General features: G+C 36.9%; 1 protein-coding gene across 1 annotated transcript in view; it reads right to left on the minus strand.

Annotated features, from left to right (window-relative positions):
* Window positions 1–17,380, minus strand: part of LOC126235076 (Down syndrome cell adhesion molecule homolog) — a 100,989-nt gene extending 83,609 nt beyond the window's left edge. The window contains exons 1-2 of the mRNA XM_049943810.1: window positions 17,146–17,380; window positions 2,018–2,186 (exon numbers count right to left, since the gene is read on the minus strand). Of these exons, the coding sequence (XP_049799767.1) occupies window positions 2,018–2,186; window positions 17,146–17,380 (404 nt within the window). The remainder of the gene's footprint in view (window positions 1–2,017; window positions 2,187–17,145) is intronic.
* Between the last annotated feature and the right edge of the window lie 3,342 nt (window positions 17,381–20,722).

The following is a 20,722-nucleotide window of genomic DNA, read 5'->3' on the forward strand; positions in this document are numbered from 1 at the left end:
CAAGGTTGTCTCACTTAATTTGTCAAATGATAAACTTCTGATTATTCACCATCCACCATTATGGTAGCAGTGTGGCTGTTATAAAAACGTTTATATAATGATAGTAGTTGTTCTGGAATCCCAAAGTTATTGATTACATGCCATAACTTGTCTCACATGACACAATCAAAGGCCTTTTTATAATGCAGCACACAAATGAAGGTAGGGACACAGAACTCAGGACTTTTTCAGTTGTCTGCCTCAAATTCACCTCTCTAGCACCTTTACCTGCCACAAAATATGCTTGTTCTGCAGAAAACTGGGGTTTCAGGAATTTTTTGTAGGTAGCAAGCAATATTAATGCTATAGTCCTATAATTGCGGCAGCCCATAACTTTTTTTGTGGAGAGGAATTGGAACACATGTAGTCCAGTGTTTAGGCAATTCACTTACACATTAAATGCAAAGCGTGTATATCTTCCTCTGTCCTCAGCATCTGTACCTGCAGATTTGTTAATTTTCAGATGCTTGATGGCAGTTTCAGTTTCACTAAATAGAATATCATGTTCCATGTCTCATTCCATACAAATATTCTCTTGCTTAATATTTCCTTTTCAATATCGCATTTTATAGTGTTGATTCCACCTAACTATTTCTAATTTACATATTCCATTACGTACATGTGCTGCTTTTTATTTAACTTTAGATGCTGGTCAATTTTATTACAAATACTGGTGAAATATTGTGTCTTATAATATAAGCAACTGCACTGTATTTTGTAGCAATGAACTTTGCATGTTTCTTCGTAAAATGATCGCACAATATGAATACATCATCAAAATGCGGTTGGGATATCAAAAAGTTGAAAATTCCCATGCCTCTCAACTGGGTTCCTGGAAAGAACCAAGTTGCAGCGAAAAAGTTTTTAAACTGGAAATAATAAGATTTGAAAAGGGTAAGTAAGGCAACCGTGAAAATAAATACTGAAAAAAAAAATCATTTAATTACCTTACTCATCGCCACAGGTAAAGGATGCCACACAAGTTAGGAACAGATGCATGGTAGAGCTTCATGAAGCTGGAGCACAGTCTGTATGTACAGCCCCGCTAACAAGCCATGTTGCTCTCCCACTCCAGGCTCTGGTGTGCATCTGTTTCTAGCTAGTGCAGCATCCTTTACATTAAGGGTATTAAATTATGTTTCAGTGTTTATTTTCATCATCCCGTAGCTGCACTTGTCAGATCTAATTACGTCCAGTTTATCAAACCTAAAAAATGTTTCCATTGCAATTTTTCATCATTCTAGTTCTTTCCAGCTACTGAGTTGACAGGCGTGGCAATTTTCAATCTTTTGTTATCCCAGTTGCATTTTGCTAATGTATTTGCTTCATGTAATCATTTTACAGATGGCATATGCGGTGACCAGTTTCGATAAGTTTGATGAAAACTTTTCCCATAGAGTGTGCTTTTGTGCAAAATGGGATCAGGACATTTCTTTTCGCCTACCACAGGTGAAATACATCATTGACATTTGAAAATAGAAACCCATGCCTGCCAGGGAGAAATGATCATAATAATAAAATAAGAGAAATCAGAGCTCACACAGAAAGATGTAAGTGTTCTTCTTCCCCCACCCTGTCTGAGAGTGGAACCATTGAGAAATATCTTTATGGTGGTTTGACGAACCCTCTGCCAGGCACTAATTGTGAATTGCAGAGTAATCTTGAAGATTTAGATGTAGATGTAGACCTTGGATGACTAATATTTCCTTTTTAGGTATCTTTATGATTTTTTATGAGCAAATCAGGATATTCATCAACTTTCATGTCTGATAAATCTGCTGTAGTAGCAGTATAAACTTATGCAAACAGAATCAAAAAGAAGGAGTACATCAGAGTAAATAAGTGACAAATTGTAAGCCAAACTGTGTAGGTATAGGCATGAGTCCATGAGTCTGTTGGGAACACTGAAATGAATCTTTGCCAGTCATCTTTCATTTTTAAGCTGTGTGTCTAAACTATTAAACAATTCTGGTTTCACCTGTAATTTTCTGTTTTGGATAGTTCCTGGAGAGGATGTTCTTCAACTAGTGACTGCTTCCTCCATATAATTTGAGGAACTGGTGATCCATCAGCTGCACAGTCAACTCTAAGACTGCTCCCAAGTACCGCTTCAGTGTCACTTGGTTCAACTTTCCAGCTAGGTGGAACTGACATGCAAAGAACATTCATTTACTAAAATATCTTACTGACAAACACCAAGATCTTAACATTTTTTATGTAAAACTTTGAGTGATAGTGGTAGTAGCAAACATTTAATCTGCTGTCGTAATCTACTCATTAAAGGGTATGACCTTATGTTAAAAGTTTAACACTCTAAGACAAGTATTACAGTTAGAAATTTTGTGTTTATCTTGAGGCAGTGTAACTGACTGTGCACAAATACTTGGACGTTATTCAACCAGTGTTTGAGAATGAGAGCACTTAGAAACTTCCAACAAACTTCAAACATAATTTCAAACCTTTACAAAACCTTCTCTTCCTGACACCCCTCATAAATGATGAAAGGAAAAAAGTTTATCACATACAACATTTTTGCTGTTCATGCAGTACAACTTCAACATCAAACATGGCATTTTTATTCATTTCTGCTTTACTACCTACACTATTCACATCAGAATACAGTTTGCAGACAGTATCCTTGTATACTACTGAATGACCAACAAAATTATATCATTTTATAATACATATTTCAGTGGATATAATGTCTCAGATGTGAAAATATGTGAAAAACTAGCTTCTGCTGAAAATGGCGTGCAGTAAAACTTCAACATAAGGCATGACTTTTTAATTAATTACTTCTTTAGTACTAAGTCTGTTCACAACACACTTTGCAGACAATATCTACTTATATCACTGAATGTTCCTGCACACTTATAATTATATGGTACATAGTTCAGGAGACACATCATAAACATTGAGAAAAGTCCTCGTTCAGCTCACCTGAAGATGGCTAGCAGTTGGCCAGCCAAAATATCATGCAATGAAGTTTACGATGGCCAGCTGCAAGCCCGAAATATTTTTGAACATTTGAGATGTATGAAAAGCTTGCTTTCACTTGTAATGGGCTGCAAATTACCTAAACTACATTCATCCAGTGTTTCATAATGAGAGCACTTAATGACTTCCAACAGACCTCCTAATTTTTTTCTTCCTTCTTATATGACACATTAACTCATTTGTAAATTAATCAGATGTTTGAAGCTGCTTTATGTATGGGGGTTTGATTCTTTAAAGAATCGGTGGTTTACTGATACTAAAGAAATGATAAAAATACTGGATAGTTGTTATGAGTAATATTTATTTGAAATTAAATTCATGCAGAGGAACAGAATTTCTATTCAACAACAATATGAATAAATAATTCTTTTTAACCAATCTGTGTGATTCAGAACTGTAACCCACTGGCAACTTTCTGAAGCAATACCTCAGAAAATGTTGATTTTGAAGAAGCAGAGAAATACATAACAGAAAAATTTAAAGAAGTGGCATCTGGAAGAAAGTTATGTATATGAAGGGGTAACGGAAAAAAAACAGAATTATTTTTTTAAAAGCTATGTGTTTTAAAATTGCTTACAAAACAACCTTCCCTTGAAAATACTTTCCATTACAATTAACACATTTGTCACACTGCTGCTCCTACTGTTCGAAACATTTTTTGCAGTCATCTTTAGAAATGGCTAACGGCTCTTCCCTTGTTTTTTTCTTGACTTTTTCAATGTTGTCAAATCGGTGTCCTTTCATGTCTCTTTTCTTGTGTAAAAATAAGAAAAAGTCACACTGAGCCAGGGCAGAAGAGTAAGGTGCGTGGGGCAGCAGAACCAGGCCATTTTTAGCCAAAATCTGTCTAACAGAGATGGCTGAGTGCAAGTGCATTGTTGTGGTGGAAGAATCAGTCTCCTGTCTGCTGTACATGGATCTTTTTTTATGAACACTGTTGCGCAATCTTCTTAAAGCTTCCAAATAAAAGGTTTGATTGATAGTCTGACTTGGGGGAACAAACTCTGAATGAACTACACCCTTGGCATCAAAAAATCAAATCAGCATTCTTTTGACTTACCTCGACAACCTTTTTTTGAATGTCTTCTGTTGGCTTCACTGTTGCTTTGTTTCTGAGTCATAACCATAGAACCATGACTCATCACCAATAATGACCCTTTACAGAAAATGTGGATCAATTTCAAGCTGTTGTTTCAAAGCACAATATGTTTCAACTCAACATTCCTTTTCATTTTCAATCAGAACCCGAGGAACAAACTTGTAAGCAACCCTTTTCATTTCCAAATCATGTGTTAAAATTCACTGAACCAAACTCCAAAATAACCCACTAATCTCTGACAGTTGAGCAGTTGTCTGTAGATGGTCTGTGAGTACAAGCGCTTGAATTTTTTCAATATTTTGTCAATCTGAGCAGTTGATGGATGTCCACAATGATATTTGTCATCAACTGACATTTCACTATCTTTAAATCGATCAAACACCTTGTACACTTGAGTTTTTCCCAATGCTTCATCTTGGTAGGCTGTTTTCAATATTAAAACAATTCCAGCAGCATTTTTACTGAGTAGAAAACAAAATTTCATAGCTGCACGTTGCTTACTTAGACTTGCCATCATAAAAACGGTTCTAGGTGCTCAGTCCGGAACCGCGCGACTGCTACGGTCGCAGGTTCGAATCCTGCCTCGGGCATGGACGTGTGTGATGTCCTTAGGTTAGTTAGGTTTAAGTAGTTCTAAGTTCTAGGGGACTGATGACCACAGATGTTAAGTCCCATAGTGCTCAGAGCCATTTGAACCATCATAAAAACAAAACAAGAACAAAATAGCACTAGCAAAAACAATCACTGCAGATGAACAAAACAAGCCAGACTGAGAGCAAATGTGGCACAGAACCGGCAATGAGCTGCACTATACACGCCTAGCAGCAGAAATGCATACTACACAGCCCCCCCCCCCCCCTCCCCAGCAATGTTACTCTGTTTTTGTTGGGTACCCCCTTGTACTGATGGTTTGAAATCAACATTCTGTTAGCACTTATGGAACATTTGAATGTTGGAACTAATATATTCCTTAAGAATCAAATATAAGGTAGCTGAACTACAACTACGTTTATAAAAATTGTGCACTCGACAAGTCACTATAAAGCATTATGTATGTATCAAGATTTCTTAGTGTTCCATTGACAGATGGAAGAATAACAGTCACTATGTGAGCTGTTATTAAATCTGATTTTATCTTCATTGTTTATACAGGAGCAGTATAGGAAGGGTTCAGAGTTAAAGTGAACCAATTCCGTTTTTCATTGTCAATAAACTTTACCAACAGCCGTACACTTAAGATATTTTATTTTATTATGAAAGCAGCCAGTTTCAGCAATTCATTTTGCCATCTTTAGGTCCCATACATTTTTTTCAAATCAACAAACTTGCTATATAGTACCATAAAGCTTGATATTTTGAATTCCAATCATTGTGCAGATACTTCATACGAAGACGTGACAGCAACTGAGTTGCTGTCATGTCATCGTATGAAGCATCTGCACAATGACTGGAATTCACAATATCTAGTTTTATGGTGCTATACGATAGGTTTGTTGACTTTAAAAATTGCCGAAACTGGTTGCTTTCATAATAAAATAAAATATCTTAAAAGTGTACAGCTGCCGGGTAAAGTTTATTGACGTTGAAAAGTACATACCAGCTGATGTATCATGGTCATAATGGACTAACTGAGATTTAAAGTTGATTTTTGGTTATTTTACAATAGAGCTTACCATTGTATTATGAACCAAATCAGAAGTTAAATTTTCATTCACCTCTTAGTATTAGACCTCTATTGCTCAGAAGTAAACGCATTTATTTTTGAAGTTGTTGTGAACCAAGTCAACAGTGGTCTTGTTTTATAACACTTCTGGCTGTTAGGAGTGAAGTTTTGTCTGGATCTAAAATAGCATGTTACACACTGGCAACAATGCTGAAAATGACTGTTCATACGGTTATTGCTCTGTGCCCACAGTATTAATCATATGCTGTATATATGAAGTGTTTTTATAAAAAGTGCCATGTTTTTAATATGGAGGAAAATAAGTGGAAAAAGGTGTGTGCTCTCCAAACTGATCCACAGCTGGAAAGGATTTATTGCTGAAAATGTATTGTCTATATAAAGACAATAGAAAGGGAGAAGAAAGGTTAAAGTTACTACTACCAACAAAGAAAAGACATGGAAAGAAGTTGCTGTTGACTTTAATTCAGAGTACAATCATGACTGGACTAGTAATGGAACAAATCATGACCTGTAAAAGGTTGAAAATCTGTTATGACTGTGTAAAGTAAAGTATCAAGGAAACACTTGAACTTAACAAGGTGTAATTTTAAGTCACAATTTGAAATTATTACATCTCATCTTTATGTAATTATGTGTGGCATGCACACTCAAGCAAAAACAGAGTCAAAACGTTTTGAGATTGAAATGATTAAAACTGGAGATCTTAATTTCATCTGGCCTACTGTTACAGAAAGCAGATAGAAGCTAATTGCAGCTGTGCAAGCACAATGTATTGCTATTAAGCCTTATGATGGCAATTCAGATTTTCATTGTGAACTGTACACATTTTAAGAACTCTGATAATTTTTTTGCAACAGATTTGCTGTATAAAAGGTAGTTTATAATATTATTTCTCATTTTCAGTTTTGTAGCTATTTGGTGTAAACAAATTGTTAATAAATGCCATTCTCTCTGCATTTTGGCTCCTTTTAGATTCGTTTTCTGTAGGTACTGGAATTTATTCATGGACTCTCCTCTTAAGGAGTACAGTGTCATCCATGTCAGGCTCCTCATCCAATGCACTGACAGCTATATTTCCACAAGCACTGGTGTATGTGGTGTAATGCAGTGTTTAGCATCACTATCTGGTGTGCTGGTGTCACCAGATCAAAACTGACCACCAGGAATTATTTGCCATTTGGCATCTGTGATTTCTGGAAGGTTCTTGAAAAATCTTACATTTGTAATTTTTGTTTATTCTGGAATGTTCAATTAAAAAAAAAAAAAATGCTGGCAGGTCAGTTCTGTTCTGGCTGTATGTTGGTGTCAGTAATAAATGTGCTTCTAGTGCTAAACATTGTGTTTCATTGTTGACTCTGCTTTCAGATTTGGACTTGGTTGTGTTTTTTACATGACACTGTTTGGTAGAGACACCAGGTACATCAAGACATTTACATTGACATAGCTCCGATTAAACAACATAAGAGCCATTGCGTACACAGACAGGAACCAGAATAAATGCAGTACATCATTCCTAAGATGCATATTCAAGAGATTGATGGATTCCAAGACAGCAGTAAGTCAGCTGCACATCAGGCATCTTTTGATGTTTTCCAGAGATACCAGTCAGGATCCATCAAAATGGCTGTAAGGATTCTTCCAATTTGCCAAATACAACAGATGGGATGACATGATGTGTTTGGCAGATGTATACTTAGGGGACATAGCCCAGCAATGGCTTTAGAACAATCAAGAGAAGTTCAATAGCTGGAACAAGTTCCAAGGCAAGCAGAAGAAAACTTTTGGGGGCAATCAGCAGCAAGTCTGCTTAGCAACTGAAGAGCAATGCCAAATGTCATGGCCAAACAACACGGTCACACATACAGAATGTTTTGGCCCATAGCAATACTGTGAGGTCAGATATGGCAGAAGACAACAAAATCTCACATCTGATGAAAAAAGTCACAGAAGATATGTACCACACAAAATATTCTGATGAGAATATCACAAAACATAATAATTCATCAACTGGTGCCAGTGCGTCAAGGAAATGCAGCAGAAGAGAGGCTGATGAAAGAGGTATAATATTCTCCTGAATGTGGTGCCTATGGAAGTTGTTTAAGACTATGATGATATTGCTTCTTTCACACACCAGGTTTAATGAGAAGAAGTACAGTATTTTATGGCAGACCAAACACATAAGAAATAGCAGCCATGAATGTCAACCCCATACACAAGGAGGTAACAGAGAATGTTGAACAAGAGGTGTATCAATCTTCATCACCGGTCTCCACCACCAGCCCAATACACTATGAATAATGGCCTCAGACAGCTCTGACATATGCTGCTGCCATCAAATGACAAACTGGCATCTGATCAATGCAGGTACAACCAGCCCCTCCACTGAGTAAAATGCATCACAGAAGAACAGCCATTTGGAGCACAACTGACAACATGCTGCTCTGTTTTCACTGTGGATACCCTGGACAAGTTGTGTGGTACTGCAGAGAAAGAATGTAAGTTTTAGATGACTATTATGCTGCAAGACATCAACCATCAGAGCACTACTATTCTGTCAGTCAACTGCAGACAATTATAGTTGACCTGTTGACTGAAGCTCTTCACCATAGCCTAGATGATGTCATTCCTCAACATGCCATAGCCAGTCCCCATCACCACCAGTCAAGATGTTGAGTTAAACTATGAAGCTTTGTTTGATTGCAGAAAGCTACTCAGGCTTACAAAAGAAGTCCACATGTCAGTGATGATCACAAGCATTGTAGGTAGCAAGGAGAACTTTGGATCACTAGGTGTCACAAGCGCCACAACATATCCCTAAAGGTATGTGCATAGGGACATTTGAACCAGTTCAAGAAGGGAAGATTACTGCCGTCTATGAAGGTTCATGCTCTGCTACAACTATTACCAAATTGCCAATAGGATCTAGCCTGACTGAGGGAAAACATCAGCTAGTGACAGCCATACTTTGTCAGTTTTCAGATGCTTTCAAGTCCACAGTGGAGGAAAGATAAGCCAAGCAGCCTGAGGTAAAACACTTTATCAGCACAGAAGGCTGTCCACCAGTAAGCCAGCACTCATAGAGTGTTGCCAACAGAATATGGGAGAAAGTGGAGAAGATGCTGCAAGATGATCATTGAACTGACTGTCAGTCTCCTCACAACACACCGGTATTACTTATGTTTTAATGTTTGACCTCTTGAAGAACATTATGTTTTACATTTTAATGTATGACTTGAGCAACTCAGCTCTTAAATCACTGTACATCTTTGACGATATGTTCTTCTGATGAAGTCACCCTTAGAGGTGACGAAACCTGCTCAAGGTATATAGAAAACCTATGCAACCGGTTGGCTGATTTTTACATATTTTGCAAACAAAATATTTCTCAACTATGGACATTGTAATGAAAATGTTCAGCTCACCTCATTTTTAATGAGGTATTGTAGATAACAATGTATCAAACGATAAAGTAATTACCTTCTTTTATATCATTAATATAACACTTATTGTTTCCTATAATCATTGCTTTTATGAAGTGTTAAATTTATTTGTATCTTTTTAGAAACATCTTCGGTGATATTGATACTGTACAAATATCTTTGTAACATGAAAGGTCAGTGTATTTTCTAATATTTGAACTGCAACTTTATGTATCACTGCACTTGTTGATTTGTGTGTGTAACAAGCAGAAGTCAGTCTGAGTCTAGTTGAGTCGTGAGTCAGTTGTAACTGTATGATGGCATAGTTGGTTGGACTTTGGAATCTGATATTGTAAGTTAAGATGAAATTAGATGGATGTAAGCCTGTTGAGCTCTGTTGAATATTGGTTTTTGTAAATGTTTTCTTCTAAATATGCCCTGTGTGTTGAGTACTGTGAAGTGAAATTTCAGTTCCTGCTTCATTATTGCAATTTGCCATACATATATGAAAGCAACAACATATTCCTCTTGAAGGAAGTGAAATCATTGAACTAGACAACCTGCCAAAGAAGAATCTCTACATTAATGAGGACAAAAGTTAGAAACATATATTGTGTTTCACAGCCATTTGCTCATTTTATATTATCATGCAAATGGTCACATTCTTATTAAATGCCTATATTTGCTATGTTAGCTGGTTTTCCTGTTACTGATGCCAACAGAGCAAGGAGGCAGGAGGCATATTAAAACATGCAGAAAGGCTTCTAGCAAATTGAGGTTGATGGGGCAGGGGGGGGGGGGGGAAAAAATAAAAAATAAAAACGCCTTCAAAGGGATGTGGTTCAACACCTTAAATGAATTATAGGTATTTGCTGTCTCCATGACATTGTCTTTTTTGAAGGTATTTGAAGAACATCTAAGTAGCCTGAGAATCATGTTGATGTGTGTCCACACTGCATGTCTCTGCCTGAATCCAAAAAAGTGCCTCTTTCACCCAAGAAATAAATATCTCAGGACACATAATGAATGGTAATGGAGTCTGTCCCTGTCTCGAGAAAATAAGATCAGTTACAGTTTTTCCAATTCAGCATATTTGTGAGATGAGAAGTTTTCTTGGAATTTGCTTGTACTACTGGCAATTCATAAAGGACTTCTGCATCAAGTCAAGTCCCTTGCAAGGACTCCTGCAGGATGATGCTAAATTTATATGATACAAGGTGCAAGAAAGATCTTTCATTGTCCTTACGAAGCTGCTAACACTTTCTCCAATTCTAGCATTATACAATGAGAATGCTGAGATAGAACTTCACACTGATGCTAGTGGTTTTGGGATAGGGCAGTTCTAGTACAAATTCAGAGAGGTGTTGGAAAGGTTATTGCTTAAACTCTCCAAGTCCATGATGATTTGCTCCATAACTGATTGCCCTTTAGTTCTTTGGGCTATCCACAAATACCAGCCACATTTATTCAGTAAACCACTCACCATTGTGATGGATCAACATTCTCTATGCTGAGTGACTAGCCTGAAGGCTCTCTCATGTCAACTGGTGAGACAGACACTGTGGCTCCACGAGTATGTCACCACAATCATATACAAAAACAAGTGCAAAGACAAGGGTATTGACTGTCTTTCAAGGCATCCTTTGTCAGAACACAGCAGCAGCAATGAAATTTCAGTCATCACTGCATTAAATGATACTGCGACTGAACAGAAGATCCAGCATTGTTGAAAACCACAGAAGCCTTGAATTATGAGGAACCACCTGAAGGAGGGTGCCAATTAATAAACAGAACATTTTATAAGAAGAACTATGATCTAGTGGAGTGGAAGTGTTTGATCATCATCCCAGCTCATGTGGAGGCAGCAGTCATGAAATATTTTCATGACACTCCCCCATCTAGTCACCTGGGTTTTATGAAGACTCTAGACTGAATGAGCTGGAGGTATCACTAAGCAGGTGTCTGTCAGTCCTTTAGACATTGTGTGAGTCACTGTAAGGAATACCAATGAATGAAGCATGTGCCACAGTTACCGAAGGGGCATTTGATACCTATCCCGCCTGCAACAGTGCCATTCCATGAGATTGAAAGTGACCCTCTGGGGAGGTTGCCAAGGTTGACAAATGGGAATTGACTGATAATAGTCTTCCATGACTACTTCACCCACTGCAATGTCCCCAAAGGTATGCTGAATGCTGAAGCCACCAGAAATTGCAATGTTTCTTTTAAAGATATCTTTTTGAAGCACCCTATGTGATGATTTATCATTGTGGAAAAGTATTTGAGTCGAGACTCATATCAGAGATAGTTTCAATGTCAGGATGACAACCGTCTACCATCCACAGTTGATTAGCTTCACAGAATGCTTTAATAAGATGTTGGCAGATATACTTGTGATGTACATTTATGTCAAATAGAGAGACTGGGATAGAATACTACCTGTCGTGAGATTCACATACACTGCAGCAAAGCAAGGCATTACAGATTTCACACCATTCCTTCTGCTCCAAGGTATTAAGGCTGTAACAACAATGCATACACTGTTCCCAATACTACCAGGCAATAATCACAATGACTATGTGAAATATGTCTCACCAGAATCAAAGAAGCAATGTGTATTGTATATGGACCCTGGGCACCCAGGATAAAGACCAAGAGCTCTGTAACACCAAACATTAGCCAGTGAGATGCAGTTCAGGATTTTTACATCTGTGTGGAAAATGAGACTATTGGAAAAGTTGCTAAACGCTAATTTGGGCTGTACTGTATCATTGATGCTTGTTGGATGTCACAAAAAAAAGTCAAGGATAATGACATTTCATCAAGAAGACAAAAACAGAGAGATTGTCTGTGTCTTCTGTATAAAGCTCTACTGCAGTTCAGAGGTGCAGACCGATGATAAGAGATTCAAGCAAACTGAAGACCTACTCAAATATAATGAAGCTTTGATGGGACGGGCTACGGTCAATGATTTTCATGGTGAAGAACATGTAACAGTGTGAGCACCACTGACAAGATCTAGCTGCAGGATGATGTAGTTGGCACCAATGAGTACGTCTGAAAGAGCAAGATGATGCAGTCAGCTCCAGTGAGAACTTCTGAAACAGCAGGTGACTGTTTCTCAAAGAGAGGCAGCAGTACCATGAGCTGTGGTAAATGCATTTTAGTGTAGCAGTTAGCATTGCATGCTGCGGGTTACCAGATGAAACCCAACAATCACCAATTATTTCTTATTTAGTATTTGTAATTTCTGGGAGGTTCTTGAAATATCTTACATTTTTGTGATGTTTGTATATCTTGTAATGTATGAGTTTTCTGTCCTGATTGTACACTGGTGTCAGTGGTAAATATGCTTCCAGTGCTAAGTGTTGTGTTTCAGTGATACCTTGCCTTTGCATATGGACTGGATGTGGTTTCAATGTGACATTATTGTGAAGGACAAGTGCTGTGACTGAAATAACAGCTGCACTGTTTAGTTTTACTTTGAGTCTTAAACTTAAACAAATATTTCCACTGGCAAAAAAAGTGGCAGGTAGAGTCCTTTCTGAGAACTGACCTGTGACCTTATTTTTAATAAAAATGGGCCTCTAATATCCTGTTTAGCCCATACCAAATATTCTCCTGCATGTTTATTTGAAAAACACAAAAATGTAATTTAAAAAGACCTTCTGGGCAGTATTCTCGAGTGTAACCACTGAGCTACTGAAGCAATCTTCAGTTGAACACTGCATGAAACATATAACTTTTCTAATTGACTTACATATGCTTACCAGTATTTATGTTCACTTATGTGCATGAGGCTGTTATGTAAGTTTAAGCACATATTAGGTTGTAAAAATTTGATAGACTTGTGTAGTTACTTCTATTCAAGCCAAGAGATTATTGCTGTATGGAGGTGCTCAGTCGTTATTGGCTACTGTTCAGCTCCATATACTTCACTGTTCACTGCAAATATTTCAAATTTTCATTTCCTATTCTGCTGCTAAGTATCTATAAAATGACTTTAATGTAATTACATCAATTATGAGTCATCTCCAAGAACTGTTACAGGTCAGTTATTATCCGCAATCACTACTTACACAGCTGACATTTTCTTTCACATAACCTTTTTATATCTTCTCATAAGCACTGCCATTCTGGCTACAGATGGGACAGGTGGGCCTAACTGACTGCCATGTCACACATCAGCAAATGGTTTAATAAAATCACTTAACCATCAGAGATCATCATCACTATAACGCTGTCATGGGGCGGAAGTTCCATGTCAAAAGGATAAACGGAGGGACTTAGAAAAATCTGGTAAAAACTGACATCATTATCAGACACTAATAATCTCCAGAATCTTAAAACATGTAAAGTACAGTAAAGACAGGACGAGAAAGCACATATGGTGTGGAATTACCAACATAAATTCCATAAAAACCATTCCCCCATGCTGCCTGACTGGGAACACTAACAGGAAAACAGTGTAATAGTAAGTATTAGGTGTGAGTACTGAAGCTGCATATGACCCATAGCACAGGCACAGTATGAAACAGATATGTGATTTGTGAACTGTTTAAACTGGAGAAGCAGGAAGTAACAGCAGAAAGGAGTCAGAATTATTACAACAGTAGAAGGAAGAGAACCTGTGCATTTAAAAAAGAAAGAGTAGGGAAAATTATTACATTACATGCTCACCTTAACCTACCTAAATAATGTCATATTTAAGTAAAATATTTTTGTGATGCATGTCTGTGCTTTCATTAATTGTATTGAGAGGAAGGCAATGAAGACTTCTTAAGATTTAAGTTTCTTTCACGACACTGAGTATCTGACCTTTCTGTGCAGGGTGTAAGATTAGATTAGATTAGATAGTAAGACAGTTATCACTAACCTGCTGCAGCTGATGCTGGTTGTCAATAAAATGCATTGTCAAAGCCAACTTGGAATCGGCCAGGTTTATGTGTTCTTGAATGTAATAACACAATATTTTTCCATTTTTTTAAAAAATTTCATGTTCCCCTTCCTCCAAAGGCTGTGATGTTTCTATTTTGTTTCTGCTATTCCCTCCCACTTTTCCAGTTTAAACAGTTCACCAATCAGATATCTGTTTCATACTGTGCCTCTGTTATGGGTTATGTGTGGCCTCAATACTCAAGGCCAGTATTTAGTGTTATATAGTTTTCCTGTTCGTGCTCCCGGTTGGGCAGCATGGGGGAATGGAACGGTTTTTATGGAATTTATGTAAGTAATTCCACACAATATATCTCTACCCCTCTTTATGGCGTTTTACATTTTCAAGATTCTGGTGACTTTTGGTGCCTGGTCTATGTCAGTTATTACAGATTTTTCTAGACCCCACCTTTAATCCGCTTATTGGGGTTTATGTCAGCTCTGCTTTATTTGTTCCAGCTTTGATAGCTGATAGGTGGAGTAAATGCATTTATTGTTATGTGTCACTTGTGCTGCAGCACATTGCATCATAATTTAAAGATTAGTTACAATTTCGAATTGCCCAGAAAACTCCTGTTCACTACCTGATACCTTACTCCGTTCCTGATAACAAGATGACAGTGTACTGATATAATTTCGAAAATTCATAATGCTGTTGTCAGGATTCATTAAACTAGTTAGCCTCACTGAAAACTACAGTGACTGCTATGATGCACTACAGTATCTTTGTGAAGCCAATACGATCATATTTTTACAATGAACTGTATTTATTTTAGTTTATATATTCAGACTGGATTAGTGAATAGTTTGCATGTCACTTGATGGCTTTCATATGTGTGTGAACAGCCCCAGATTTATGATATTTCCGAACTGGGGCAAAAACTAGATAGTGGCGCCCCTCCCCCAATCCTTTTGTGAGTTTGACATACGAGTAAAAAAATTAAAACAAAAAACTGATTTTTCAAAAATATGTTCATTTTGTAGAGCACATATTTATGAATAGTTTGATGTGAAAAACATATATGTTGGAAGAAATGTAAGAAATGTTGTTTGGTCTTAAGTGTGCCAAAGTGCAGTGCCACACCTCTTCACACAGCATTCTTCTACTGCACGTCACTGTACTTGGCTCTGTGGAACTTAAACGTGTATATTTTGTAATGGAAGCCATCAGACCTCTATTCAGGACAATGGAAATTAAAATGTCCTGTGATGCCTCTCCTGCTCCTAGTCTCACGATTCATACTGTTGGATTATTTGTAACTGGAGGGTAAGAATTCCTCAGAAAAAACTTACATGTGACATAAAATTAAGTAGGCTTTCAGGAAACATAAAACCAGTAAAGGCAAGAGACAAGCAAGACTGTACAAATTTCTTCAATCCTTAGTTCACAGCATTTTTTTCCCCTCTAATGCTACAGTCTTATGCAATGTGCTTTCCTTTCTGCTAAAGAATCCATTACCTCATCAAATGTTTTCACTGCATGGAAAATCAAAATGTCATTTTTAATACTGAAAAATAGCTGTTAACATGAATAGTACCCAAGACTGGTGGTGTTTCTCGATTTGAATACGTCTGTTTTGTCAATGTCTATAGATAAAACGAAGTAGGCCTTTCTAATATTTCAGCAATTGTAACACACCGCAAATAAGCGAGACTGTTTTGGCACAAATCATCATTTTATTTACCTCATTTACATAAATAAAACGACAGAATATAATTCACGAAGTGCCAATATCAAATGCCTACTAGGCCTACCACAAGCAAAAATTTTTATGTTATGAAACTGTTCCACATTTCATTCCTATGCTCCAGTTTCTCTGGCATGCAACTGAAAAGTTGTAGTATGGTATTTTCTTACAAATTTGGAATCTTCATATTCTTACATATAATTTGTCTGATGTCCCTGTTTCTTCTCCTTCCTCATTATAACAAACAATTTTGTCATCACTAATTCTGTAATTATTCTTGCCATTATCAAAACCAACTGGCCCTTAGCGTATTGATCTGCAAAAATTACCTGTCAAATTTCATTTTCTTGGATACATAGAGAGGATTAATAGGTAATCTTTCTTACCATATTATTTCTGTTAGTCATTTATTCCCACTTTGGTAGTCTAAATCTACAGATTTCGCTAATAATTATAAAAACACTGATCATTCACACACCCAGTTAGGCACATAAACTGACAGTGATTGGCATTCACCCATTTGGGTTTATTTTACTCAGCTCGTACAGCCCCGTCCCCTTTTGTCTGCGGAAAAGTTTTTTATTTCTCGATGCGATGGAGATTCCCCTGACAGAGACGTCATGTACACCATGCATGCATTCAAAAATAAACGTATGATTTTATGATTTGTTTAGAAATCAACTTAGTATGTGTTCAAAAACCAGCCAGCCGCAGAGGCTGTGCAGTTCTAGGCGCTTCAGTTCGGAACTGCGGGACTTATACAGTCGCAGGCTTGAATCCTGCCTCGGGCATGGATGTGTGTGATGTCCGTGGGTTAGTTAGGTTTAAGTAGTTCTAAGTTCTAGGGGGCTGATGACCACAGATATTAAGTTCCATAGTGTTCAGAGCCATTTGAACCATTTTTTTGTTAAAAAATCAATGGGGATGCGTATCAAAATCACACAAATAATCAATAGACTAACATGCACTGGATGTTAAGCGCTTTGTGAAACTACCCTTTTTTCTTCAAGAAAATGACTTTGGGCCCCCCCTGGTATTGCTGCCTGTGGCAGATACCCTGGTCCCCCCCCCCCTCCCCCTTCTAGACCAAGGCCTGTGTGTGAATGTTTTTGATATTATTGTACCTTTGGGTTGTAGGAAATGTGCACAAAGCACAATTTGTTTGCTTCTACATCTTAACATGCCATGTTACATCCCATATACAGCAATAACAACAACAACAATAATAATAAGAATAAATAATAATGCATTTGAACAATGATAGGATTATTAGTTGTGACATACCATTTACAACAACAGGCACTGTATAGTTCGCCACAGCTACAGCATTTGTTGCTCGACAGGTGTAATTTCCTGTGTGTTTCACAGTAAGACTGCTGAAACTCAAAGTACTTGAGAAGTCATCTATAGTCTTTTCTGTAATTCCTTGTCCTTGAGAAATATTTGAGCCATCTTTCAACCATACAATTGATACTGGACTGTCTCCTTTGCTCACAATGCATGTCAAATGTATTCTCATACCTCTCTGCAACTTTGGTTTTATTAAAATAGGATCTATTTCTGGTGCCTCTGGAATGGATACAAGCGTGATTCACATATTACATATTTTAACAATCTTGATCAATCTCATTAACGTCCCTGTGAATGTATTGTTTCATCACTTATAAAATACAAAATAAGCAAATACTAAAATATCCAACACTTTGGCCACAATGCTGTGGTCTTCCTCAGCACATAGCCTGAAGAACAAAGCTCTCAACAGTTCTAGATTGAAAGGAATAAATGCAGGTATTATGTACATTAACTTCCACTGAATTAGTTCTGTTATACGTACCTAATACTTGAACTTTAACTTTTCTTCTGGCTGAACGCCCACTAGGATTTCTAGCAATGCATACATATACTCCACTGTCCTCAGATTTATCAACATCTTTTATTGAAAGTGTACCATTTGGAAACAATGTTCGCCTCTCAGTTTCATTAAGGGGTCTTCCTGAAACAAAGAGTGTAAGGAAAAATTATCTGAATAGAGCTGTTGTATACTATAATTATGTAGTTTTCACATAGTTCTGTGTAATACAGTCTGTAAAATACTATACTCACTAATTTATTGGTTTAAATGTGAAGAATATTAAAACAGGATAGTGACACATCAATGTATTAATTACGAGTAACAAAGAAATAGAAACAGTCCTCACTTACCAGCCTTAAATCTTGTACTTTTAAAGGGAGGGCTACAAATGAACTGAAAACTACCCAAATTAAGATCTGGATGCCAGTGATATGACGAACGAGGGTATTAAAGAAAATGGGAAAGGCATAAACAATTTCAGAGAATGCAGTTTATCAAGAACATGATAATCAAGGAGAACAGTTTTCAATACTGTATAAAGTGCTGCTACTCTTACTAGTCTTTCAACTAAAATAAATTCTGTTACTGAAATGCTTACTATTTCTAATGGTGTCTCCTCTGAGTAAGAAGTTTTTTGTGTCACTCCCAATGAAACAGAGCTACAGCATGTTATCCTACATTCTGTGAAATGAAGTTTGCTATGAAGATAATGATTAATATTAAATCACAATCCAACTTGCTATTTATTTTTCATTCATAGCAGTTCCTGAAAGCTTCGCTGGGAAAGTTAGAACTAATTTTCTGCTTTAGTAGCTTGAGTAACTGATCACAAAGGAGTAAAAATACATCATGATGCATCATGAAAAGACTTCAAGTCACCCATAAGTTGATTTGAGCCATAAATATTGAGGCAACTTCTTCAACTGGCATTCCAGTACTGTTGCGTCTTTGTTCTATTAAGCAAGATTTAACAATAATTAATGAGATAGGTTCATACTGTGAAAAGATTATTTTGAAATAAATTTAGGTTTCTCATGATGTATATAAACCACCTAAAGCAAATGCCAGAACACTTTTTTCTAACAAGGTCATGGTTGATTTCTTCTCTGTATTGTGACTATTTGATTGAGCACCCTATCTTTAATAACCATAATTTTGATGAAGTGTTAGGCTTTACCATACGGTAAGTCTCCCCTGACCCGCAGTTCTGGGTGATTTTCCCAGAATCTACCCCTTTTCCTAGACCTCTCCAGTCCTTTTCCTTCATCCTTCTTCCTTGCCCTTCAACCCTTCTGCCCGAAGAAGGAGCCACTGGCTCTGAAAGCTTGCCACTCACAACAGTCTTTTATGGGTGTGTTCTTCTGTTGCTCGGTGAGTAGATTTTTTACCTATCCAATTAAATAATTTTATCAATGACTGATAGTTTCTGTTGTTATAAAGAAGACAGTTTGAATGATGAAACTGAAATGCTGTCTACAGAAGATTAAAGTAAAAATATAAATATATAAATGGCCAGAATCTAACTTTTTCCTTCTCTGAGAAAGTGTATGATATTTGTAAATGCACTCACATGTTACACATCAGAAGTTGTTACAGATCTGATCCATTAACAACTTTCATTGTGTTTGCCAAGAGTGTTCGTCTTTTCTTATGGACATAGGTGACTGAAATTCTGTGATAGTTAACAGTGTAATCATATAAATATTAAGAAAGGTGTAGTATATTAAAAGTGGTCACTTACTATAGCTGAGGAAGCAGAAGTAACAACTTCTCAAGTAGCAGAGTCGCTGTGTGATTGAAAGGCACACAAACAAGACTGAGAACATTTCTAACTTTGAGATGAATCATTTTCTTGAGCTGCAGGGGATAGGAGTGCGGCATTGGCAGCAGTGAGCTTGTTCTGACCACTGGCTGGGGTATTTATGTGCAGTAAAAGGTGATGTTAAGATCTGCCTATGTTTATTGGCAATGACATTAGTATGAGCTCCCACTAATAATGAAATATTCCAGATTTACAACTGTTCAGAAGCTTTTTTTGCTTTAGGTATTTTTTAAATTTACAAATAGCAAATAAAAATTGCAGAATGTTTGTTCATTTGGCTTGCAGGCATAAACAATAGAACAAGTGACATGCAGTCTCTCACTGACACCTTTACAGTAGACAAAACCAATAGTTGGCCATCTTGAAAAATATGCACGTCATAGCTATCAAAGCATCTGCTTGCTGCACCTACCAGTATCTACATTTAGAGCTATATCCTGCAGGTCACATTATGGTACATGGCAGAGGGTTCTTCTGTTACCATTATTTCTACTGTCATTTTATATTCCATTCATAAATGGTATATGGATTGTTGGTAAAGCTCTATATGACATTTAATTTATCTGTTTTTTGTTGTGATCATTTTGTGAGATGCATGTGGCAGGAAGTAACGAACTGCCTGATACTTGGTGAATTTCTATGGTAAACGTGCCCATGATTCACAATTCGTTTCTTGTAGAGCCTGCCATTGTAGTCTGATAAGCATTTCTGTACCAATCACATGTCAAGTAAATAAACCTGTGATGGAACACATTGGTCTTCATTGGATATCTCCAGTAAATCATATTAGATACAATTCCCAGTCAGATGAACAGCACACAAGAATTGCTTCAATAAATGAGCCAAGACTTACATGGATGAATTACATTTGCTTCAGGTCTCCCTATGAATCTCAGTCTGGCATCTACTTTTCCTACTATTGCAAATTCCAAAGTAATAATTAATATCGTTAGCTGTATAAATTCCTCCAATTCTGCATGGCATGATTGCCACAATGGTAATGCCCTAAGAATGTGTAGACAATAATGTATAAGTCATGCTCACCTTTTAAGATTGAACTTTATGTTTGAAAAGAAAAAAAAATGTTGATAGGAAAATAAGTAGCTAATCATGAAAATTCATATATGTTACTGTCCCGTGTTGCAATCAAAAATGTGAATTATGATAAATAAATCAGTACCACCAAT

The sequence above is a fragment of the Schistocerca nitens genome, chromosome 2, assembly GCF_023898315.1.
Source record: "Schistocerca nitens isolate TAMUIC-IGC-003100 chromosome 2, iqSchNite1.1, whole genome shotgun sequence".
NCBI lineage: Eukaryota > Metazoa > Arthropoda > Insecta > Orthoptera > Acrididae > Schistocerca > Schistocerca nitens.